This window comes from Dicentrarchus labrax, unplaced genomic scaffold (genome assembly GCF_905237075.1).
Source record: "Dicentrarchus labrax unplaced genomic scaffold, dlabrax2021, whole genome shotgun sequence".
NCBI classification, from domain to species: domain Eukaryota; kingdom Metazoa; phylum Chordata; class Actinopteri; family Moronidae; genus Dicentrarchus; species Dicentrarchus labrax.
Genome location: NW_026136720.1, coordinates 30,761,019 through 30,787,093, shown reverse-complemented (window position 1 = coordinate 30,787,093; position 26,075 = coordinate 30,761,019). Strand labels below are relative to the sequence as shown.

General features: G+C 40.5%; 2 protein-coding genes across 3 annotated transcripts in view; both read left to right on the top strand.

Annotated features, from left to right (window-relative positions):
- Positions 1–4,368, top strand: part of mical2b (microtubule associated monooxygenase, calponin and LIM domain containing 2b) — a 63,259-nt gene extending 58,891 nt beyond the window's left edge. For both annotated transcript variants that reach the window (XM_051383469.1, XM_051383471.1), the window contains 6 exons: positions 245–318; positions 427–516; positions 1,648–1,741; positions 2,360–2,462; positions 2,556–2,629; positions 2,734–4,368. In XM_051383469.1, the coding sequence (XP_051239429.1) occupies positions 245–318; positions 427–516; positions 1,648–1,741; positions 2,360–2,462; positions 2,556–2,629; positions 2,734–2,954 (656 nt within the window). In that variant the 3' untranslated portion in view covers positions 2,955–4,368. The remainder of the gene's footprint in view (positions 1–244; positions 319–426; positions 517–1,647; positions 1,742–2,359; positions 2,463–2,555; positions 2,630–2,733) is intronic.
- A 283-nt stretch (positions 4,369–4,651) lies between these two features.
- On the top strand, positions 4,652–25,218 carry parvaa (parvin, alpha a). The gene is made up of 13 exons (XM_051382087.1): positions 4,652–5,037; positions 10,138–10,227; positions 10,865–10,935; positions 12,056–12,158; positions 12,414–12,554; positions 16,227–16,342; positions 16,541–16,599; positions 18,975–18,994; positions 19,084–19,145; positions 19,951–20,019; positions 20,100–20,201; positions 22,676–22,748; positions 24,461–25,218. The coding sequence occupies exons 1-13, from the start codon at positions 4,902–4,904 to the stop codon at positions 24,535–24,537; spliced, it is 1,119 nt and encodes a 372-aa protein (XP_051238047.1). The 5' UTR covers positions 4,652–4,901; the 3' UTR covers positions 24,538–25,218.
- Positions 25,219–26,075: the final 857 nt, after the last annotated feature.

The window sequence follows — 26,075 nt, the reverse complement described above, 5'->3', positions numbered from 1 at the left end:
AATTGAGAAGTGATAGAGGTTAAACATAAAAAAACTGTGTTTGTTCAAGGTCCTTCTCTTATATGACATTTATTTTGAAGCCGTTATATAAAAGCACAAATCAAAATTATTTATTTATAAAGCGCATTTAAAAACCACATTTTACAAGTTATACATGAAAACTGTTGGTTTGTATTTTGTCGCAAAAAATCTGAATGTGACTTGCCTATTCTCATTTTTTTAACTAATTTTTATTTTTATCCAGCCGTCCGTCAACAGAATTTGGAAGAGTCTTCCTCTAGTGACGATGAAAATGAAAACCTGACATCCAATCAGAAGGTTTGTACAAACAGTTCCTATGCGCTGAAAGGCCGTGCAGTGCAGGAAAGTGTTGCATGCACTGTATTTGTGTTCATTCTCTGAAATGTTCTGTCCTTCCTGTTCCAGCTGTGTCCAGAGAGACAGAGGAGGAAGCAGGAGAAGACGGTGGCCCAGCAGGCTAAAAGAGAACAGCTGAAGAGGCTTCACAGAGCCCAGGTACTATTCTTTCCTTTAAAGATTCACTTGATTTTAATCAAGTGGTTCATGTTGCAGAGTGGTCCGGTTGGACCTGAAAGAAATGTGAAATCTCACCATATGTCTGACTGAAGTGTTTGGATGAGTACAGTACAGCTCAGTGTATGATCAGTATGACTGCACTGTAAATGTTCTTATTATGGCTGGTTCCATTTCTATTGATTTAACAGTGATGTCATTATTCTTCAGCTTCCTGTTGGATTATGGGGACTATGTAGGGGTGATTTTTTTTTTTAATGGCAAAGCAAAGATCTCATGATTCTATATCATTTCCACATGTTAAAAGAACTGAAATATTTTGGGAAATACACTCATTCGCATTCTTGCTTAGAGTAGTAGTTGGACCGATAAATCGACCTGGCAATTCATTAAATAACAGATCTATCAATATCATATCAACAGTTTCTTTACATTATGTGATTATGTAAAGAAATAAATGACTATAGGGCCGATATATTGCATTAAACTCCCAAATATCAGTATCGTGTCATAGTTAGTGAGCGTTTGAGGTGCTAGTGAGGTAAGTCTTGTTGTTTCTGCCTGTTTCCAGCCTTTAAGCTAAACTAAGCTAAGCTACCTGGCTGCTGCCTCTAGCGTAACACTAAACGTACAGACAGTGGTATTGATCTTTTCATCCAACCCATGGCAAGAGAGTGAATGAGATTATTTACCAATAATGTCAAACTAATTCTTTAACTCGGGTAGAATCCAGCCATGCAGACAGTTTTGTGTATCGTGCAGCTTTTGAGATATCTGTCTCTAGGATTTATGCCACGACCCCAATACTGAATGAATGGAAGATTTTTTGCAGTGCTCACAGCAGTGACATCCTACTTTTGAATAATTAATTCACATCAACTACTTTCTAGCAAAGAAATATTTCTAGCAACAGAAACCGTTGATGGTGGATTATCCAGAATAACACTTTGAGGAGAGAGAGATATTGCGGTGGATTTCCTCGTCAGCACCACAAACTAAATTCCTTTCACCTACATGGCATAGAGATGGAGGCAGAGATCTCAAGAGAAAGATATTAACAAATCTCCTTTGATCACGTGTGGGATTTAACATGTCTCATTTTTGTATCGCCAGGCCATCCAGAGACAACTGGAGGAAGTTGCAGAGAAACAGAGAGATCTAGAGGAGAGAGGAGTGGCTATAGAAAAGATTATAAGAGGAGAAACAGGTACTGTTTAATGTGACTTACACACACACACACACACACAAAAACTCACCATGCCTTACAAAGTTCATTTAGCCTGAACAAGATATTACAAAGCTACTTTTAATGACAGACCTCTGAACCACAACACCTTGGTTCAATGGTAAGACTACAATGCAGCTCAATGGAATTCCACTATAAAAGCCTCCTTCTTTTTTGAAATTGCTGTGCCCATACTTCTCCATTTAGAAAAAAGCACTGCCTTGTAATCCCGATCTGGTTAAAAGCCTCTACATACGGTTAATGGCTGTACTCACAATAGACAGTGAGACTTCATTGTTGCTTCATCTTTTTACAGTACAGGGCTTTGTTTGTGTCCTAGTGAATAGTGAGGTCTTGTCAGGTCGAAGCACGTGGCCTGTGTGTGTGTGTCTGTGTGTGTCTGTGTGTCTCTGGTTGAGGTTTGATTCCAGTATGTTTTCTTCTTTTCTTGTAATGGCTTTACATAATTGATGTAAAATTCTGAAATATTTTTCTCTTTCTTCCTCCGTCCTGCCTCCCCGTCCACCCTCTCTCCTTTGTTCTTTTCTCCTACCTGCCTTCCTTTGTTCCGTCTTTGCTACCTCGCTCTTCCACTCCCAGAATCATCTCAGACAGATGACGACACCGAGCTCTATCAGTCCTGGTTTAAACTCGTTCTGGAGAAGAACAGACTGGCGCGCTATGAGTCGGAACTCATGATCTTGTAAGTGGCCGCATCAGGATCACACATGGATTGAAGACTTGTATGAGAAAACATAACTTCTGTTAATATTGTTGATTGTCTCCTCTCTCTTAGTGCTCAGGAGCTCGAACTGGAGGACACACAGAGCCGACTGCAGCAAGATCTACGACACAGAATGGCAACAGAAGGTAAAAGTTGAACACACACACAAACACACACATCTGATATTATCTGATATAATAGTACATACATTTCTAAGTACCTTGCTCTGCTCTCTTCCAAATCACCCCAGACACAGATAAGAGCGCCTCTGAGCTGCAGGAGGAGCAGGAGATCCTGTCAGAGATCATGAGGACGGTGGAGAAACGAGACATGTTGGTCTCTTTCCTGGAGGAGCAGAGGCTGAAGGAGAGGGCTGAGGACAGGGACCTGGAGAGCCTTGTGCTGTCCAAGGGCTACGAGTTTCACTGGGCCCAGGCCGATGACAGCTGGGGGCAGGAGAAGCTGGAGTGAAGGCTGAATGTTGAGCACCTCAGTTGTGAAGAGAAGGGTGGATAGTAAAGGGTAGAAAGGTACTGCAAGGCTCTACCTAACACTTTTTTAAAGCAACTGAACTGGTGAAATGTAAAAAAAAAAATTGTTTGCAAATGTAATGAGGATGGAAATGTAAAAGTCTCAAGTGTTTATTCACCCCAAAGAATACAGCGAGGCTTCATCCTGTCTCACTTTGTGCTGGTATGCTGAGCTCAGAGACGGAGGAAGACTGGAAATGGAGCCTGAGCTAATGACTTCCTTCACAGCCATTAACGTCTCTGCCGTTAAGGTTATTTGACCTCTGTGCTCAGAAGTGTAATCTGTCATAGCACAGGCTGACACTGACCTGAAAGTGGATGCACAATATGCTTTACCACTTCTAATAATGTGACTGCCTTGTAATATTTTGGCACACCTCATAAACCAAAATGACTGCCTAATCAACAGCTGCTTTACATAGTTGCTTGCTTAAAGAGTGGAATTGTTGTGACAGATTATTCTGACACTGTATAGCCTCACTGGATAGCACATGGACCGACTCAACACTGTCCCTGAAGTTTTAGTGTTTTGCACAGCGTGATTTGTTTTAAATTTGCGTCATAAATCCAGAGATGTGCTTTATGTAATTCACTGTTAGTCACTTTGTAGGTAAGTGTGTGAGTGTACGCTCTCCTGTGCATATTTAAATGTTATTTTTTCACTTTGTGCTGGAACACTGTCAAATAAATGAAATGTATTAACACCCAGACACATATTTGTATTTGTAGTCAGCTGTTAAGATGTACCTCTGCCAGCCGGCTGAAAATGTCACCTTTTTATTCCTCTGTGACACAAGTTGCCACATAATTCAAGCCTGAATCACAGGGCACAAAACTGAGTCTGCACAGGCTGAAACTTTTATGCCTGTTGCACATCTGGCCACACCCCAGTCAGTGATGTCGCAACCCTCGTCTTTCATTAGCTGTTAATGAAGACCACCTTCTGTGACATCATTAAGTGGGGCGTGGCCAGAGGTGCAAGATCCTTAAGTGTTTTAATGCAAGTAAGTTTTCTGCTCTAATTAATAATTGATTTACTAACTGCTGTCAGTTGAACTGTGATTGTTTCGTTTGCTGGTTTTAACCTAGTGTGTGGTCTGTGAGTCAAAATGACCGGAGAAGATGAATAACGTGTTTACATGAATTTTAATCCCAGGTCAAGGAACCACGCTTTCTCATTTGGTCCCTGGGCTTTCTATGATACCTTTTGTTTATGTTGTAAATTAACAAACACTTCAATTCTGAATAAGTTATGTTTTCATGATAAAAAATGTAAACTATTGTGTTTCTGTATGTTTTCGTTTTATGCTGCTTCTTTAAATGGCAAAAAAATCTTCAATAAAAATGAATTTACATTTGTGAGTACTGTTATAATGGCAACATATTATATACACACATTATTTATTGTCTGTATTTATTATTCTCACAACACTTAGCTAACATCTGAGAAGCTATAGCAACCCCTGAAGAGCAGTAAAAGTTCCCCCAGAGAAAAATAAAGTGCTCAATCATTTCCCAACAGTGTGTCACCAATGTAACGTGAAGCTATCAGAAACCCTTTGCGAAGCACGGCCTCTCGTGGAGTAGTTCATATCTTTATTTCCACTTCTTGGGGCCCCTCGGCTCCGGGTACCCCTCGGCCAGCAGCTGACCGACCACCGTGGAGCTCCTCCACTCCCCGCGGTCTCCCAGCCCTCCTCCGCAGAGGAGGGGCCACTCACTCACTCCAGCCAACTTCGGGAGAAAATGTCTGGAATTCCGTTTCCGCTTTAGGGAGTGGACGGTGATTTTTTTTGATTTTTTACTTGACTTCCCAACCAACTTTCATTTCCACGTCAACTCGGACAGTTTTGTGTGAACTGTCCCGGATTAAATTATCGTTACGACGATGGCTTCTTCGCCTCAGAAGTCTCCGTCCTCTCCGAAATCTCCGACGCCCAAATCCCCGTCTTCCAGAAAGAAAGATGACTCTTTCCTGGGAAAACTTGGTGGAACTTTGGCAAGAAGGAAAAAGGCTAAAGAAGGTAAACAGCTAGCAAAATAACGAGCCAGAAACGAGCAGGACCGCAGTCAACTCGTTGTATTACATTGTTTTTAGAAGTTCAGATTAAATGATTGAGTTATAAACATATTTACATCATAACATAGCATTAGCCAACCCCGCAGTGTGGGAATAACGACCTCAAACTCAACATTACTACGCACCTACATTTCAGGGAGCTGACACGTTTAACTCTGACTATCCTTTTAATTCTCTGAATGTACATTTCTCACCAAGAAACAGCAGAAATTACAACGTGTGCTTGCTTGTGTGTGTGTTTTCGTGGCCGCGGGCTGTGTCTGCATCCATGTAAGGTATTGAATCCGCTACTACTGTAATACGTGAGGAATGAGGCACGAGTAAACACAGGCCCGTCACAGACCGAGCCTCCACCACCAGCCTCCCCTCGGCCCATAGGTGCTGTGGGAACATGGTGCTGTTCCTCATGGGGAAAGCTTGCGAGGCTGAGGTCAGACACAGGACAGCAGCTCTGGGTTTATCTCACCTTCCTTGATAATAGCTATCAACCTTGCTGTGTTGGGCTTTAACTACCAATAAATAAGAATGCTCCAAAAACTCTTTTTAAATGTCCTGCTCAGTTTATAGCTGTGTAAATACAGTAAGGGCTTCAGAGAGCTTGACATTCATTGTTACAGGCCAGGTTTTATCATCAATGAGAAAGGTCTCTTTCAATTGGATGATTACTTTGTGTCATTCAGGATACTGTTGCACAGCTGAGCCCCACTTTATGTTGCCTTTGTCTACAAGACATGCATGCAATCACATTATATTCATGCTGGCTCCTGTTCACCACACACACACACACACACAGAGTGCAGGATGTCTGCAGTGTCTTCCATGATTTGATGGAAAACGTGGGCTGGTCGCTCTTGTGTTGATCATTGATTAAATTTAAGTCCCTGTGACGTTTATGGCAGTGGCTGCGTGTGCCGGGGAGAGAGGGGCCACTGGCTTGAACGGGAGTAACGACAGGATGAAAAAGAAAAAAGGAGAAGGGGGTAAAGGATGAGAAAGAGGGGCTGCAGCATGGGGATGAGATGGTATGAAAAGAGGAGAGAAGGTCAGAGGGTTTGAGAGCATTAGCGAGGGCTGTGCGTTGCATGCAGGCGGACACCAACTGTGTGCAGCTTGAGCAGTGCAAACAGATAGTACAGCACATAAAACAGGAGAGGTAATATATAATTCCATTCCTCTGTGAAAATAGAGCAAATTTATACCGGGGGGTCAGGTGTTACATTAGAGACGTGTGAGCTCAGCCTGTGGAGGATGAGCTGCACGGGAGAGAGCTCGTCCTGCTAGCCAGGAGAGGATGCTTGAGACTGGGGGACGGAGACAGACAGACATGGGCTGTGGAGCGCTCTGCCCTCCAGGTAGGACACAACATCAGCATGAATTCTTTCCTCACACGTAGGGATCACACAGGAGGCATTGTTCCGAGTGATCCGTCCGTTTTTATTGTTATCCTTATTTAACCAAGTGGATAGAAACATTTACTGATTTTATGACACTGGCCCAGATGGGGAGGAGTGAGGATACTGAGGACGCCTCTGCTTATACTGACAGCAAATCAGATGTGCACTGCACATATACAGTGTGTTAATAGAAGTGAGCAAGTGGTGTTTAACATTGGAAAAAAAATCCTAGCAGACCCGTGTGATACACCAGTATGGAAGCACAGCTGGTAAGTGAGAAGACTGAAGTAATACCATGGTCATCTCACCTTCACCCTAAGCTTCTATATACTTCCTCATCCTCAAATAGCACAAGTGATAATTACAGTAACATCAGAGTGTGCTAATTGGTATGGTGTTTTTATATTCAGCCATACCCCCACGAGTCTGTAAATTCCCAGCCACTCACAGCAGCTATAAGTGTTTTTGAACTCCCCTTAATGCACATATTCGACTGAAACCACAATCCATTTTTTCTTCTGTCCACAAAACGATATCTAGTTGTACTGAGGTATCTCATAACCTAAGATGACTCCAAAGGTTAAACATATATTCTCCCAGATATATTATTCCCATGACCAGAAGATGTGGGAATGATTGGCATGTATGTGCCTATGCAGTGTTATGTGCAACACTGCTGTTTGAACATTAGGTTGTTTATTTTTAGTGTGAGGAAAAACACATTTTTCTAACCAAATTTTATCAATTTCCAAGAATTAAAAGGTGCGTGCTGTGTTACATAGAATGAATCAGTGTATTAGTTGTTAGAGTTCCTAATTGATTCTTGAATTAGTCATTGTATTTGCTCAATCACTGGGGAGCCCTCCTAACACAGATCTTATTTTTATTTTCTTCACATAGTAATCTGTGACTTGTAAATATAAATAGATAGTAGTTTTCAAGATCAAATTCTTTCTTCAATTTATTTAAACCAGAGATCTCAAACTGCCGGCCCCTTTAAGAGGAATTTCCAGCCCTCCAGCACCCTCCCTCTGGCCCACCACATTGTTTCTAGTTGTTTCATATCAAGTTAAACTACCTACTACATATACAATTAAAATAAAAAGACAATTTTAATGGCAAATGTATTCAAAGGGTTAATAAGAAGAGAGGAGCAGGTGTTGTGCCTTCAGTTGTTGCTGGGCTGCTATACAGAGACGATATAAAAATGTTTGGAAACTGCTGCACTTTTTTAGTATCATGTTAGTAATGCAAATTCAAAAATATTACACCTTCTTGTAGTATTTGAGCAGTGAAGTGGCCCTCCTATGAGATGACAATACCAGCGGGGGCCAGTTTGAGTCTGAGGCCCCATCATACCAATCTGATATCAGTGATTCTTGGTTAGAATTTGGGGCCCAAGAATGTCAATTTGAATCTATATGACCAGTTTCTTATGATGACGAATAGCTAGTATTACAAATTTTAGATAAATATTGCTTATAGTGTCAGTTTGGAGACATTATAATCCTTCTTTACTTGTACTACTGCCACACTTGTTTTAGCATGACACAGTTTAATATTTCAAAATAATCAAAAGTAAAACAAGAAGTAAACACGCTTTGTTTATTGACATGTTTATCTGTGACAACATGTAAGTTTAACATTTCATTTGTAAGAGGAAGAATATGCTATTTGTTTTCTCAGAAATGATATAGTCTCAATTTAAATTCAAATTTAGTCTCTGGAAACCCTGTTGGGATAGACTTAAATAAGTACCACTCCAATCCACTTTATTTATATAGCACGATTTTAAGAAACACAAGGTTTCCAAAGTGCTGCACAAAAAGACCACATTCATGCATACTTCATCTGAAGGTTTTAGTCAGCTGTACTCTTTCAGTTTTGTCTTTTATTTTTACTAATCATGTAAGATCCTGTCAAGATATTTTAATGGAGTTTAAGGTTCATGGTGTGGTTTGCACAGACTGTAACACTTTTCTATACGGCAAGCATTTGTATTTAAGGTACTATGGGATGACTGTTAAGTGGACCTTTCTGCCTGCTTGTGGTTTAATTGATTTCTAAAGTAAAACAAGTGGAAAGTAATGGCACTTGGATATAACTGTACTCACTGTTGATATTTGATACTTTCATTCTGTGAAAATAGTCCCCACAGTCATATTCTGCCACATGATTTTGACTTTTATTGTTAGAAAAAGGAAAGTTTAAGGCTGTCATGTACTTGAGTAGAACTAGTATTGTATCTAGTAGGTAGGATTAGTGGTGGATATGTCTGGTGAGTGGGGGGTAATCCACAGGATGAAAGGAGTGAGGCACGTGTCACTCTGTAGGAATATTCTCACACTCCTGTGTGATGTGATATGTATGTGCATGTGTATCTGTACATGCAAGCACTTGTGGACGGTGTTGATTAAGAGGATATTGTTCCAGTGAAGGCAGAGAAATGCACAGGATGTTCACTCCATGCTTTCAGCGCGCACACACACACAGACACACACACACACAGCTCAGCAGTGATCAAGCCTCCTCAGGTATCTGACACACTGAGAAGAATGTCATGCTGGGCTTCTATAAAGCCCGCTGACAAGCAGGAAGCAACAGCGGTCTGTGTTTGTCTGACGTCAAATGGCTCTCGACGGAGGGTCTGCTAATGGTTGTTTGTGGAATCAAGGGAACATTTAGGGAGTCGTCCAAACTACTGCTGAACACTGCAAGTGGTTATTACTCAGGAAGGTGTTCTGTCTTTGTCTCAGCTGATCTGCTCTTCATGTAGCAGTTATCCGATTGATTGGCATTTTAAGAGGCTTCAGAGGGAGACATGTCGTACAGCCTTATTCTGGCTACATCTGGCCACGTTTAGCTCGTGGTCGGCAAATGCACGTGGTATAATTTGGTTGCTTTACTTGTGTTTTTGCTTTTATTTTGTGCTATGTAAATAATCAGTCAATCATTTGGGTCATTCATCAGCTTCTCAAATTGGATATTGTTCTGCATTGAATATCATTGGGTTTTGGACGGTTGGTTGAGTAAAACCAGCAATATGAAGGTGTAATTTTGGGCTCCAAGAAATTGTGGTGGCCCTTTTTAGAAAAATAAAAAAAACTATGATTACTTGACACATTGATGATGAAAATAATGGTAAGTTGCAACCCTAATTGCGGTGAATAGGCATTGTATTATTTTATTTTGAGTAGATCCCACACACACTGTCCTGCTGCAATAAATACTCACTAGAGCACCAAATGTGTGTTAATCCGCAGTTGAAAATAGTCCCCAAAAAAAACACTATTTACTATTTACGTGCCCCACTTTATTACACCACCTGGTGTTTTTAAAAATGAAATAAATATTAGTGACACTGATTATATTAATTCAGTAGAAAAGAATGTGTTTAGGGCTGAATGCCACACACAGGGTAGGGGAGTCAGACAAATATAAGTGACAGGTTAATGTATTGTTTGTATGTATGGGATTTTTTTGGACAATTAGAAACATCTGGAATAATGCCAGTCTTAGGATTTAAAAGTTGGTTATGTATTTGCATTTATAATACAAAGAGAAGAAGGTGAACCTGACAGGAAAGGTCAACAACATTTCCAGGAGTGTCCTCATGGCGTGCCTGACATGTTTGTACCTCTTCCTTGCAGTGTCTGAGCTTCAGGAAGAGGGGATAAATGCCATCAACCTTCCTCTCAGCCCTTCCCACTATGAGCTGGACCCTGAGGACACCATGCTAGGTAAGCAACCTTACTCACAGTTTCTGTAACACACTTTTGCTTAAAGGTCATGTGGCAATATTTTATTCTCATTTATTCCTTCTTTAAACAATAGAACTGGTATTCAGAAAATATTTTACACATATTTGCTCCTTCAGTAAAACACACTGGTCATATGTATGTAAACTATATGAGCTTGCTGCAGATTTGCCAGCAACGCCAACTAGAGTGTTGGAGTGAAATAGCAACTCCCACAAGGTTGAGAGTACAGCATTGTGGGCTCAACGAAGGTTGTGGACAGTGCATACGAGTCACCTGAAGAGATAGAGTGTGGACAGGTGCAGTAGGCATGCTGAGACCTTAATGTGCTCAAACAGGAGTGGAGATGGGAGGCTCTTCCAGCTCTGGCTTCTGGCAGTGTGTTGTCTGCTGTACCACTATGAGCTCGGCTAATCTGACAAACACCTTTTAGCCAGCAGTCAACAAACGGACACACTGCCAAGGCTTTCTGGGGGGAACTCGCTTTTGATTTCGAGTTCCACGTGTGCCAAGACACAGATTGGTGCTAGACTGTATTAAACCATTATGCTACTCTTCCTCGGTTTAGAATAAAATGTTCATGCTCAGCTCTAATACCCTGTTTCTGCTCATCCATTAGAGGAGAATGAAGTGCGCACCATGGTGGACCCCAACTCCAAGAATGACCGCAAACTGCAGGAGCTCATGAAGGTAAGGTTTTAATGATTTAATCTCCCATTTACCTTGGATATACAGTCATATACAGTTGTATAGTGCTGTGTCTCCTAATAACTTACAACAAAGTCAGTAAAAATAAGGAGCCAATAATTTGTGTGACAAGTGTAAAGGTACGGCTCAGTGTTCCCATTTAGGTTTTGTGAGTAATCAAGCACAGGTTATCACACATATCACTCCATCCATACTTTAAAACCTGGGGTGGCAGCATGGTGCCATGGAGCAGGCATCAGCTGCAGGGAAAAGCACACACGTAAGGATCGGCAAGCAATCACTGGAGTCAAACAGGCAAATTCTTAAGGAGAACTTTTGTTAGGCTACCAAAGGCCTCAGATTGGGGAAACGATTTATGTCCCTGCAGGACAGCTTTCCTCAGCATATTGCCTAATCAACACTGGTCTGACTTCAAAAAAGTCACAACCCCAAAACTCAAATTCCCCTGAAAATCTGTGAAATGACTTGAAACTAGCAGTTCTTGGGCATGCTGCTCGACCAAGCCTGAGTACATTTGCAAGAAACAGCCCTAAAAATAAAACCAGGTGGTCAGTACAGACCATACAAGTAAATCTACAGCTACATTTGCTAACATTTATGTGGTTTCCGTATGTAACCGGCACATTGAATGAATTACTTCTTAAGAAATTCCTGTTACAATATCATCATACCAAAAAAACATAATTTGTCTTTATATGTCTTTGCCACTATAATGTTGTAGTCAATGCCGCAGTGATTCAGTGTGTAGGGACTTGGCTTGGGAACCAGAGGGTCGCCGGTTCAAGCCCCACAGACCACAGTACGGAGTGTGGACTAGTAGCTGGAGTGGGCTAGTGTGTGGACTAGTACCTGAGCAAGGCACCTAACCCCTAACTGCTCCCCGGGCGCTTAGGCTGCCCACTGCTCCTATGTATATAATGTATATAGGATGGGTCAAATGCAGAGGCCAAGTTTCATTTCATGTATGTAAAAGTGCTGTAAATGGTGTGTGTGTGTGTGTGTATGTATATATATATATATATATATATATATATATATATATATATATATATATATACTGTGAATATGACAATAAAAAGGCTTTCTTATTCTGCCCATGTAGGTGTTGATCGACTGGATAAATGATGTTCTTGTGGGGGAGAGGATCATTGTGAAGGATCTGGCAGAAGATCTGTATGATGGACAGGTCCTGCAGAAACTATTTGGTAAGGAGTTGACCCATACATGTGGATTAAATGCCACTGAGACAGGAAACTGAACTTTGCATTATATATCATAGTTTTACAAAGAGGTAATTGTAATCAAAAGGTGCCTTTGCCTTAATTATCTTGACATTAAATCTGTGTTGAATTGATGGTTTCAGTTCTGATGGAAAAATTGTATTTGTTGTATTATACATATATCGAACTTATCATTCAATATTCATTTGTCTGTGTCTCTGCCTGTGTCTTGTGCTTCAGAAAAGCTGGAAGGTGAGAAACTGAACGTGGCAGAGGTGACCCAGTCAGAGATCGCCCAGAAACAGAAGCTGCAGACTGTTTTGGAACGGATCAATGACTCGCTTAAACTCTCCACCAGGAACATCCGCTGGAATGTTGACTGTAAGGAGTGTTTCTAATATTTTAGTTATTTCTTTGTCAATGCAACTATAATGTTGTAGTCTATGCCTGCTTTTATGAATTTCACATTCTCGTTTTTCTTTAACGCAGTTTTCAATTTAGGTTGGCAGCTGTATATGTTTATATAACCTATATATATAATCCTGTTTTAATTCATTTTAGTACTGTTTTCTTCTGCAATGAGCCAGTCTCTCCACAGGGAACATACAGTTTTGGTACTATTGCAATGTACTGTCATCAGTCACTGTGTACTATCTATCTGCTGAAAACTTGAATGGCTTTGAGGCTACAGTGAGGTGCGTTACATTGTGCTACTGTAGAAGAACTTATTGTGTGAAGTCAGTGAAAGAATACACTGCAACACAACTGATCTATCCATGAGTTCAGTGTGATGATATTCAAATGTGGGGTCTGGCTATATGACAATCCTCCAAGCGGTCCAAATCTCCTGTGCTAGTCTGGCCAGAGTCAGGACCGCTAGCTGCACGGCTAAATTAGCTAATTTGCTAAAGAAAGGCAAATCCCAGTTATTTTCTCTATAAAATATTATCCGGTTTCACCAAAATCTCTAAATAAAGTTATGAAGATGTGTTTGTACAGGGATCAGTGAGGCTCGGCCCTCAGAGACACTTCACTCCAGCAGCTTCTTTTTCCAACCTAAGTCTCATTTGTAGTTTGTCATCTGTAGCACTTCATGGCACCAGCATGATGTGGAATAGGTTGAAAAAACAATAGACACGCACTGAGAATACAGAGCTAGCATCTTCTTACCCATAGTTGGTGGTGTGTGACATAGCACCGTAATGCTACCACACTTCCTGCAGCAGAGTTGCATAGTGCAAGAACAGGAATTCTGGGAGCAGAGTGAAAATGAAAGATGCACTAAAACTCGTATTTTAAGGTAACTAGTTGCATAATGTTGCTTTAAAGCAGCTCATCAGTCCTGTGTGTCATTTCTTCCTTTCAAACCATCTAGTTAGCAGTAGTGTTAGTCCTTGAGATGCATAATGGTGCAAACGCTGTGTGTGTGTGTGTGTGTGCGCGCTGTGTGCCGTGTTACAATATAATGTATGAGAGCCAGAAATTGAGAGTGTATTCATTAATCACCACACTTTCTGATCTATATTCCACTTCATCCAGCCCTGATGCCCTTTGCGAGCTGCACATACATGAACCAAAGTGGCAAGTGCAGTTGGAGACGCCCACACAGTCAGTGTGATGAAAATATTGCCCTTAGACTGATTTTGATGATATTTGTTTAAAATAATTATTCATTTTCAATTTAGATATAGTTCCCTTTATGCTACAAGAAAATTGATTGATTTGATTAGTGAGTCATAAGAATACAAAAAATTTGTATGATGAATTTTTGAGAAAGAATCAAAGTCTCACAGCCGGAGGGAAGAAGCTGTCTTTAAGTCTGGTGGGTACGGCAACAGAAACTTCTATACCTCTTTCCAGATAGCAGCAGGGAACAGGCTGCGGCCGGGGTGGGTGCTGTCTTTTATTATCCTTTTGGCTCTGTGCAGGCACTTCATATAATAATAATCATAGGTTTTAGTGACATCTATCCTTAATATCTCACTGAAGAATTACGAATCAAGCTCCTAGCGTGACGTTCATTGTTCCCCTCATGCATGAAGAGTGCTAGCTGCATGCCAGGTTGTTTCAGACCTCCACTTAAAAGATTTATGTCCGAATGTATTTGCCTTGCCATTGGATTAATAAGCTCCTTATTGAGATGGAAGCTTTCAGATTGAAAACAACAGCGAATGTAGCTATGCATGTCAATAGAGTTCTCCACGTCTCCTTTGATGGCACTCTTTTATCTGACACCGGGAGTAATGATAATTACTATCAGGCTCCCGGCAAACTGCCTTTTACTTTCATTAGCTCTAACATATATATGAGATATAAGAGAGATAGGAAAGAGAAAATGGATGTGGGGCATGTGGCTATAGAACACATTACTGTATGAGCAAGGCCAAAATACATGACATGACGGAGACAAAGGGAAAAGCTTTAAGATAAAAAACAGAATAGATTGAGTGAAGGTAGTGCACTAGAGAAAAGCCATATTTCAGACCAAATAACATGACATTCCTAAATACGCCCCTGGTTGAAGTTTGGCCTTGAAAGTTATTCGCACAAGATATCTTAAATGCTAAAGAGCACAGTGAAAAACATGGAATGTAATTGATTTCCCAGTCCCTTTATTTGTGGAGTTCTCTTTTAATCAATCCACTTTTGTTTGTTCCTACTTTCATCCTCCATTCTAAAGCCTTAGAATAACTTATTTGGATCCTCTTATGCAGCGAGGATCTAATAGGTTTTATGAAGGCTTTTAGCTTGCTCTCTGTGATTTGCCATTGCCATGAGGTATAATCAAAGGCTTGCTTTAGACACTTAATTGATCCTGATTGTTTTGTGTATCCAAAGGTAAATCCTATTTGTTCGGATGACTAAAGACATGCTGCACAGTATGTCTGACTGAACAGGCTACTTATGGTTGACCTACGCTGCAGACAGAGTTTAGAGTTGTCGTTTCTTTTCTGTGCAGCAACTTGTATTTTTGTGACGTTTTTTAATATCGCTTCAAGGCAACTTTTGGCATCTTGTGCTTGTATTTACCAATAAAGGTATGTGACCTAGCCACGTAAAACTTTTAATTCTAAATTCCTGGAAGGATGAAAAATAATAGAAAATATGTGGCTTGGGTTTTGGCGGCCCAGTGCATTACAGCGAGGAATCCACACTTAATTTAAAAAAAATACAAAAGATTATGAAAATGTTTAGAAACAGCAGTAAGTGTCTTGCATGTCTACCTGTTAAGTGAAGATGACAACATCTTTGTCATTTTTCCTAAGAAATTGAGACATTTAAAGGGGAATTTGGCAACTATTTCAACTTATTAAACCCGTTTAGAAATCATTTGGAAGGTTAAATGGCCTGTTCCGGTGTTAATGGTGACTTTCCTCGATCCCCCTAGCGTCCCCAGGCGGAAAACCAACCTTGCAACTTTGGGACTACTGTCCCATTAAGTTGGAAATAGGAAGTATCGTGAGAAGCGAGAACGAGCGAGAAACACAAACTGCTTTACGGCAATTCCACATAAACGCACACGCCCCCCTCAATACCGGTTAGCCACGCCCGCTATAAGAACAAGCGACGATGAATGTATTACCCACCTCGATAGACATTGCTCCACACGAAAAAGTTGCCCGGCAACAAATGCACATCAGCAGCGGTAGAAAGGGGGAGGAGGGTGCTGCAAGTGGGTTTTTTTACGACAGTTTTGTGAAATATACGTTCCAGAGCTGTAGGGGGCGCTCGTTGAGAAAACATGCAACGACAAAAGTGGAAACCAGCGCAGAAATGGCTAGAGTTGCCAAGTTCCCCTTTAAGATTAGATTTATAGCAAAATCAGTAATACTGAATGCAAATACTGTATATACTTGATATACAAATAGAACAAACATAAGCAAATCCAGAAAGGTAGTAAATAAATATCAACAGATAGTGGCTTTAAATGTACGTGGAAAGGCAAATAATGTTCATTTATTTCACATCTACAGTATGTCAACTACTTGCATCACTTTGTACCATAACTAATCATTTTCTGTTATTTTCTTCTTCTTCTTTTCCTCACGTTAGCGGTTCATGCTAAGAGTATCGTTGCCATCCTGCACCTGCTGGTGGCGCTGTCACAACACTTCAGAGCACCAATCAGATTGCCAGACCACGTTTCCATTCAAGTAGTGGTCGTCCAGGTGGGTGTAACACTGTGTTTGAAGGCTTTCTAGTTATGAATATACAGTATGTGTCTGTTTACTTGCATAACCATAATCATCTTTGTTGTGGATGTCGGTTTTAGGACACCACCCTCCCCTGCCGTGAATTCCTCTTTTTCACCAGGCAGTCATATTCAGTAAAATGTATACATACTGTCATTTATTTATGTCTTTCAGAAAAGAGAGGGCATCCTTCAGTCCAGACAAATCCAAGAGGAAATCACTGGCAACACAGAGTAAGTACACTCTGCTTTCAGACTCTTTTTTTACACCTTTTTTTACACCTCACAACACGTGTGTAGCATTTGGAGGCAGTGTTGACATACATTAGTGCTGCTGTTAGTATTACACTGACAGAATAGTTTCTACATTGACAAAAAGGCTCTTTGGATTTAATGCTATTTTAGAGTTTTCTGGTTTTTTTTTCTAACATCTTTTGCTTTTACCCCAATTGTAATGGTGTGCATTTGCTTTACTTATCTAACTATCAGGTAGGGACACTTCTATAAAGTACAGGAAGGGACTCGTGTAGCAATCTCTCTTAAATATGTAAACATCTTAGTATCAAAGTTCAAGTTTAGAATAGATTCTTCAAGCATACATTTTCTGTTTTGTCAGTTGGAATCAACATGCTTGTTTATTATCAGCATTTATTGCTTATTGTATTGTGGAGGGACATAAACTAACTGCAGCACCAAAATATACTTACATGCCTACATTTCAGCATTTAACAGCAAACTTTACCAATTTTACACTACTGCCTATGTGAAAGAAGCTTTATAAAGTCTTGCGTGGCTCCAGAGGGAGCTGTGTGAAGTCACAGTACAAGCTGTCTTGTGGTGTGGAGTTAGAAAGAAGTGAGCTTACCAGAGCTCTGTAGCCTGCTCCTCATCTCTGCTCGAGGCTACTGGCTCCAGGCTACATTAGCCACTGCTAGCATGGCACACCCAAATCTCCGACCCAGCTGTCAACTGTCGAGATGCATTGTGGGTAATATAGGCACCCCGTTTTGATAAGGAAGAAGAATGAGACGAAAGAAGGAAGAAGATGATCTCTGGTTCTGCTGTGTCATTTTGAATCGACTGTGTTACAGAAAGCAATGCTAAATAGAATTAACTGAAAGGAAGGACTCTAATGGTCAAAAGCAGAGGACAATCCTAGAATTTATAATTCTCCTTTACCACAAATGTCCATATATGCCTAGAATAAAAACCTTTAATGGCAGATACAACAGTGTGACCGATTTTTGGGTCTGCCCCCTCTAAAATATGCAGCCAACAAAGGTATAGCGTTGGGTGGACTGAACGCTTGTTGATGAAGATTTACCCCAGCTTCATTACGAGTTTCCGCCCACAGCCTCAAACAGATTAAGAAGTGACCAGAATTCAGTGAATTTGAAGAACCTGAAACTGTGTCAGTTTTACTAATCACAATACCCTAATGCCAACAACCTAAAAACCAAAAAGAAAAAAAGGTGAGAGAACAAATCCAAGCAAGCATTCAGTGCCTCCTTTTGGAGCTTGACAGTTTTTGATATTGGATGGAACAGACACAGTTTGGTCAGTTTTATACCGAACCTTAAACACAGCCAGTCAGTAGAATGATAGAGTGGTGGGAGCTTGAATATAGATTCTTGTTGTTATCTGCAAACAGATCTGTACAGCCCACCGCACTTTAAATAGACTTTTACAAGAAATGTTGTGCCATGGCATATAAACAACTATTGTATTTCAACAAGACATGTGATGGCACCCTTAGCTGAAGAATTAGACAATTCATACACACACACTTTTTTTTTTCTCCCTGTGAGGCTGTCCTGCAGCCTGACGGCAGCAACGAGGGAGATAACAGCAGGCCAGCACACACAAGCATACACATTTTGTCACGGTAGATAGGTACACTGTTAATAACACACACACACACACACACACACAGGCTCACACACACTCACACGGTCACAGTGGAAATACGGTTATTACCACACCACCAGGACCGTTGCCCAGTCCTGCCTCCCTTTGCCATCACAGATTACACCATGAACATGTGTGAGGGCTTCAGTCTGTGTGTGTGAGTGTGTGCCTGCCATTTCTTGCTGGCCTGCCCGCTGCGATATCTCTTCCTCGGGGACACTCACACCGCAGCGCTCCCTACCCTCCAAAACCACCTGACCCCTTCCAACAGTAACATCCTCCAAAGTGCTAACATTGTAATAATAGACAAGAGAGGCCCTTCATTCCCATAGAAAAGCTGCATGTACAGAAAGGCACGTTTTCATTCATTGTATCAGTACCCAACAGTATTGTTGTGCCGTTGAGATTATTGCATTGTGCTATAGTATGTGGTCACTGTGAACGTCCCGGTGATGATACCCAAGTTATTTAAATACCCGAGGTGTACCTGTGTTTATTGTTAATCAAATTATGATACCCTAGCTACGTTATTGTGTTGTCATTTCTGTGACATAATCCCTCCATTCTCTACATTCCTCTGTGATTGAGCTGGAAGCACTTGTTTTATATGAATATTCAAGTGTGAAATTGTCAATAACTGATTTGTGTGTTTGACATATTTTGTTTGTTTTTTTCCTCGATTTCTGTCCCCTCTCTCTCAGGGCGTTCTCTGGCAGACATGGTATGTTGTGTATTGAACAATATTTTCTTCAGGAATGTTCACACATGATTGTCCCTGTTTTTGGTGATTTTCTTCATTTTTCTTCACAGAGCGTGACGCTTTCGACACCCTGTTTGACCACGCTCCAGATAAACTGAATGTTGTCAAAAAGGTATGGAGGCTCTGCAGTGACAATCCCAAGGTTATCGGCCAGGCATGATGGACGGATGGCAAATAACATTTAAATGCATGCAATACTAGTCTGTGTGTATTTAACCCCAAACAGTGCTTTTTACTCCTGTCCATGGTCCAGGTTTTACTCTGCACAGTTATCTAGCTAACTCCATTGACCCTGATTAATGAGGCAGAAAATACATACCTGAAAAGACTGTTGTGGTGTGGGTATAGATCAGTTCACCATTGTTTTAAGTGTAAATAATCTGATCAGAGTTGTTCCCTTATTTGGCCTGCTGTGATTTTGTAAACAGTCTTGTCTTCAGTAATCTCTACTCCAAGTCTACAAGTCTGGGACTTGATGTAATCGAAAAGCAATGAAGCAAAGAGTATTTTTTGTCTTTGTTAGCAGCTCTCTAATCTAGTAAAACAATAAGCAGTTACTAGATACTGACATTCGATTCTTGAGTGTGAAAGTTCATTCTTGCTTTTGGAGTACAACAACAAAAGAAATCTTAACTCAAGGCCCTCTTACTAGCTTTTTTACTGGCACTTTTAATCCCATCTAATGGTCTTTGGATGGAGTTTGCTTAGTTTTCATGGAGTTAATTGGACTCAACAACTGAGCAAACTACCAATTTTATAAATCATGAGGACAGCTGCAGTGGTTGAGGACCTCCAATATGGCTGCCAGAGGCCAAGGTGTTTTAACTGCCCTGTGTTTGTGTGTGTCTACAAGGTGTGTGTAGATTGGTGTATACAAATTGTTGACATTCCCTGACATTTCCTTTGTGTTTTCTCAGACATTGATCACATTTGTGAACAAACACCTGAACAAGCTCAACCTAGAGGTGTCTGAATTAGACACACAGGTACGTCACACACCTACATACATCAGTTACAGAGGACCCCTCAGCATATGTCTGTTTACCTGAGATTGCTTCTGTCTCAGTTTGCAGACGGTGTTTATCTGGTGTTGCTGATGGGGCTGTTGGAGGGATACTTTGTGCCACTCTACAACTTCTTCCTCACACCAGAGAATTTTGACCAAAAGGTAAAGTGTGATTTATTTTTTTATTGGTCCTTATCCATCAGTGAGCTGGGCTGTTACAGGAATACTCCACCAAAACCTGTATTTGAACTATCAAACAATCACTGGCTGTTGGCTTGAAAGGTTCTGAAACGTCTGTAGTGTGTGCCATCATGGAGGACAGCAGCTGTGGTCTTCTCACTTCACTACTTGTCTCATGTGGTCACTATGTTCAAAATATAGCTGAATGCGCAGTTTCAGTCTACAGCTTGTGCGGCTAGCTGTTTACTGTTGTTGCACAAGCGTAAACTGGTACTCATGCTGGCAACAAACACAGCCCTCCAACTCCCAAGACACAGTACACAAAACCAAACAAGTCCATGTTAAACAACATTTGTTGTAAATTATACTCTAAAGGACAGTATAAAATGAAATGATTTTCATGCTCCACCTCAGTGCCCAACTTTAGGCAAATTATACCCAACATATTTTTCACATTTGTAGTCTTTCTTGAAGTTCTCAGTTTTGGTATTTACCAGATTTATCAGATTAAAGTGGTGATTTGGTTGTGTTAATGTCCTTTGTGTGAACAGTGAAGGAATCATAGCCCTCTTTATCCTGCTAGTGCCTTTAAATGAAAGCTGAAAGTCAGCACTTTAACCTCATTCTCATTGCTTCATTCCTAATCCCTGAGAACAGAGCCAAAACAAATTTCTGAATGCTGATGCTCTGCACTGTATATCTTCATTGCTGATTGATTGACTTTTCTATTGTTATTCCCTACAAATAAAGAAAGCAAATTGAACTTTTTTAAGTGGCCCTGGTTCACTTGTAACTGGTTAGCAAGAATTTGACAAAATGTACAAATGCAACTATTTCTCTACCGTAATGTGGATGCTCCACCATATTGATGTATCCAATCTTTTCTCTTCGAGGTCCCTGAGAAACAGGGCCATGACCCATATTTGGACCTGACCTATAGTTTAAGAAACACTCTTAAATCAATACTCCATTTCTGAGGAGCCTCATGCACTCGGAGCCAGGACTCTCCTCTCAATAGCCTGATAAATGCCATCCGTTTTCCCCAGAGCCCATTCAGTGCAGTGCCATCTCTCCTCTCCATTGGCCTCTGTAGTACTACGGTATTCTGAACAGGCAATCTGCAGAGACACCACAGTAGCCTTTTGTTTGGGTCTTGGCCAGCGGCCCCTGCCAAGCTGCGCAGCAGAATGGGCATCAGTGCTACAATGTACACAACTACACACACACAGACACTCCTGGCCTGGAAGAAGGCACCAGCCCCATAGCATCTGTAATCTCCTTTTGCACAGGGAAACACTGGAGTGGCTTAGGGGCTCAGCTCTATTACACTGTGTGTGTGTGTGTGTGTGTGTGTGTGTGTGTGTGTGTGTGTGTGTGTATATATATATATATATATATATATATATATATATATAGTGCCTAGAGGCCTATCGATGATACAGCGAGGGTGGGCTGTGAAAAGGCATCAAGAAAGCACTGCTGCTTCTGCTCAGTAGATCTCTACTTAAGGCTCATTCTCTTCCTTTCTTTTTGACTGTATTAGATGTCTAAGGTCACACTTTTCTCACAATAAGCCCTTGTTGGGCAAAGCTTTTAGTACATCACAGCAGGGCGAGCGCACACACACACACACACACACACACACACACACACACACACACACACACACACAGATACAATGGGCAGAGAATAGAAAACATCTTTCAAGTCTATCTACCTCCTCTCTGATTTGTTTTCCTCCTCTCTCTCTTCATGTTCATATTGCTCACGAGTCAGATTGGCTTAGACGTCTTTGCTGGTTTCCTCAACCTAACTGTGTGTCCGCTCGTCTAAATACAGATTGCAAATCAAAATAATTACATCTCTTAATGGTCCACCTGAGAAAGATTCAGGGTCTATGTTTTGAATAAACGTCAGCCCTGCATTTTGGCATTATTCATCATGTCCACCATAATTGTCAGTTTCCAGGAAAATCCTTACTGTGTGTTTCTCCCTATTCCAGCTGCACCAAATATTATGATGTAATAATTGCTCTCTGCTCCGTTCTGTTCATTCTTTTTCTGCATGCAATCACATTGTACAAGTGTTACTTGAACACTTGTAATGACATGGAAAATCAATGACAGTTGTCACTTTCTTGGAGTTAGGAGGTTTTTGAGTGACACTGCTGACATGTATCTATTGATAAATGGGGGAGTGTTTGTGCAGCTGCTGAAGGCTTATGGTCTTACAGAACAGAGCCGGGTTGTGTTTGCAGACACAGGAAGCTGCGGTAGCACGATTGAATCGACCCAGAGTGTACTGTGGGATTTAGCAACCAGAGTCTATGTTCCCTTATCAGCGAGGAGCTGTGTGTGGAGTTGCATGATTTGTACTTGCCAACCTCTGCCTGTATGTGTACATTTTATTCTGTTGTACTTCCTGAAGTCCTAACAGTCTTGTCACTCTCTCTGCAGGTCCACAACGTCTCCTTCTCTTTTGAACTGATGCAGGATGGAGGTCTGGAGAGACCAAAGCCCCGACCAGAGGGTAGGATGCACATTTAACTAGGGCTGTTATGGGTATCTCCGTTACTGAATTTGTTCCATACCCACCTAAATGTTGATTAAAAACGTAGCTCCCACATTTAAATAACAGGCTCACCTTATTATTAATTAGCTATTTGATCCAAATGCTGAAGGTCCTGATTCCAAACTATAAAGTTATTTAAGTTAAATAAGCTTAAAGACCCCCTCCAGACATGTATTAAGACGTATATACAAATAATCAGCTTGGAACAATAATGTGTGTAAGGATAATTTCCACATTAAGGAGGAATCTACTGTTTCTGCATCATTAAAAATGTTCAGAATCTATGAATATGCAAATGATGTCACCCTGATCTTTGCTAATAAGAGAGAAAGTAGAGATCACAGCTTTGTTATTGTTGAGCTTAGTGGATTTTGCCAACACAGGTGTTATAACAGTGTATGTGATCAATGCAAACAGATCATTTTTCACAGTCACTCACATATGGGCCAGAATGCTCCCAGTGTACGGGCCGGTTGTCATTAAGGAGAGCTTTGCCAATCTCAATATGCTTTTCATATATTTGGCAAAAAACGTTAACTTGTTCGCTTTAACAAAGTTCTGGCTAACAGTATAAGGAACATGGACACCCATTCATTGTCAGATCTTAATTAAAGAATAGGTTTTCTAATTAGCGGAAACAAAAAATACTGCTTTTTATATTTAAAAAACAGCCACATCACTAATCATACACTGAAATCAAACACCCTCCATGACTGCAAAGGGCTGCGTATGTTTCGCTGTAAACTCCCCCAGTGCTTTAGTTATGGGTTTTGCCCTGTCTTAATATGCATGGAGGCTGTTTAAATGCTGCAGGGAGGAGTTGCTGTTTCCTACCAGACCTTCTCCTCCTTGAGCTGTGGTCAAACTGTGGTTCATATTGGAAGTATTAACGCTAGCGTAAGCCACACGTGTTGCACAATGCTTGCACACAGTCGCTGTTTTATCCACCACCTTTTCCCAGTTATGTCATAGGTAACGCTAAATGTGTATTGCTCCCATACAGCAGACTGAAACAATGCTGCCGGGTCCTCTGTCCACATTTCCAAGACAGACTGCTGCAAATGTGCCAACTGAGAAGTTTCAATGAGTTATATGCATGAAGCTGATTTCCCTATAATAACTTTTTTTTTTTGCTTGTGCCTTATTTAAAAATTCAAATGAACTGAACATTACCTGCTCGCCAAGACCCGTGACTAGCAGACAGAATGTTTTGGATTTTTTTTTTAACTTGAACTCCTATCCCTAGATGTAGAGGTCTCTACATTGAACACATTTATGCTTTGATTTTAACCAGTACACTGAATAGTGACAGGAACATTGCCATATATTTAATCATTTCTTCCCACTGAAGTTAGGAAATTCTTAGCAGAGTAAAGTAACTTGTAGGTCGAGTAGGGTTCATGGTTGAATAAGCTAAAGGTTCTGAAATATTTGCATTGTGTTGTGTCTCAAATGGATTTCCAGTAATCATATTTCAACAACCGTAGTACAACCTTATTTGCTAAAGTAAAATTTTCCCCATGGATACAGTTCCATTAAGCTCTAGAGAAGCAGGAATGTGGCAGCTGTAGTACAGTCTGCAGCTGTACAGACAAGGTCTAAACTCTCGCTGGATGTGTGTCTATATATAACTCTTCTATTCTCTCACTTTCTTTTTTCTTTTTTTTCAGATATAGTGAACTGTGACCTCAAATCGACACTGCGCGTCCTCTACAACCTCTTCACCAGGTACCGGAACGTTGACTGAGCACCACGTATAACAAGAGGGAACACTTTATACTATGGACCACATGTTAAAGCTTAACAATATGTTTTTCCTTCTATTTGTTGTAGAAATCTATTTTTATCTGAATGCATGCATCACATTTTGTCCCTGTACCACACACAAATCTTGTATTTTTATTTTATTTTTATTTCTGCAGAGACATTTGGCTTGTGTGCCACAAAATGCTTGATTTTTAAAAAATTGTAAATTGGGCATTGCTATACAGTCCTACAGACATCTATGAACTAAATAAGATAGCCATTAACTATTAATGTTTAGTTATGTCATAGAGGTAATTTTGTAATGATTTCTGTCACCCTGCATTGAAAGCATGAAGGGGAGATTGAACAACGCTTGTATCTTTTAATCCAGAAAAGAAAAAGTTGAACTGTATTTATTGTACATTTTGATACACTTGGTCTTACTTTTCCAAGCTATTTCATTTTCTTCTCTCTGCTCTTGATTATGTCATTCATACGTAAGTGCCTTTATTTAAACATGTGAACACCGTACACAGTCCCAGTACTTAATATCGGGATGCATGTGCTCCCCAGTTGTCTTAACGCTCCACATTTCCTTTGCATGTGTGGAGGAACATTTGAAATATTTGACCAAAGCTCTGTTGTATTCACACTGTAAAACACATAAAGGCTTTACTCAGCAGCCACTGGCTTTCTTGTGTTTTGTATTGTAACGTGTCTTATTTTTTTAATTGGGGTACATCAACATTCTATAATCAGCTTTCTGTGTTATAATACATTATATACATCATATTTTTAATACACATTTCACTCCTTTCTGCAAGACTAATTCATTTTGACTGAATATATTAAATGAACGCTGTGTTCTACTTTTAAGGCAGTTTCACTTCAAACAACAAATGCAGTAACTGTCAGCTGCCAACACGTTTGCTCTAATGCATCTATTTATGTTTTAATGTATTACATTCAATAAATCATTCAGTCCCTGAATGTGGCTGCATTTTTTTGCACCTCAAAGAAAGCAGAAAGGAATGCTTCTCCAACAAAACAAACATTGGGGTCAGATTTGGTCCAATTTTCCCTGCACAGCTAGACAAGTGAACCTCCACAACAATTTTCTTTTAGCTAAATGGAGATAGCTGTGTAAAAGCTCTCTGAATTGGAGCTGACCCCAACCCCAAAAATAGATAGGACAGTTATCGAATGGATGAAAAGGTTCGTTTTTTCTCACACATTCCACAATAGCTTTTGAAAAGAAAGGGTGGAAAATGGGTGTGTATATGCTGAGTGTGTGTGTGTTGATGTATTATTAATTATACAGTGGTATGGCAGTATTCTCTGCTGATACCCATGCACTTCGATTCACATGTTTTTCATTCTGAGTTGCAGTTAATTGTGTTTGTATTTTGTGTATGGTCCTTAACATATGAAATGACAGTTTGTAAACTCATGTAATTCAAGGTGAGCGCATTGTATAGGCTTTAATTTAATCTTCAGTCGACAGTTTGTGAGAGAGTGTTGAAGAGCCCTCCGATGTAA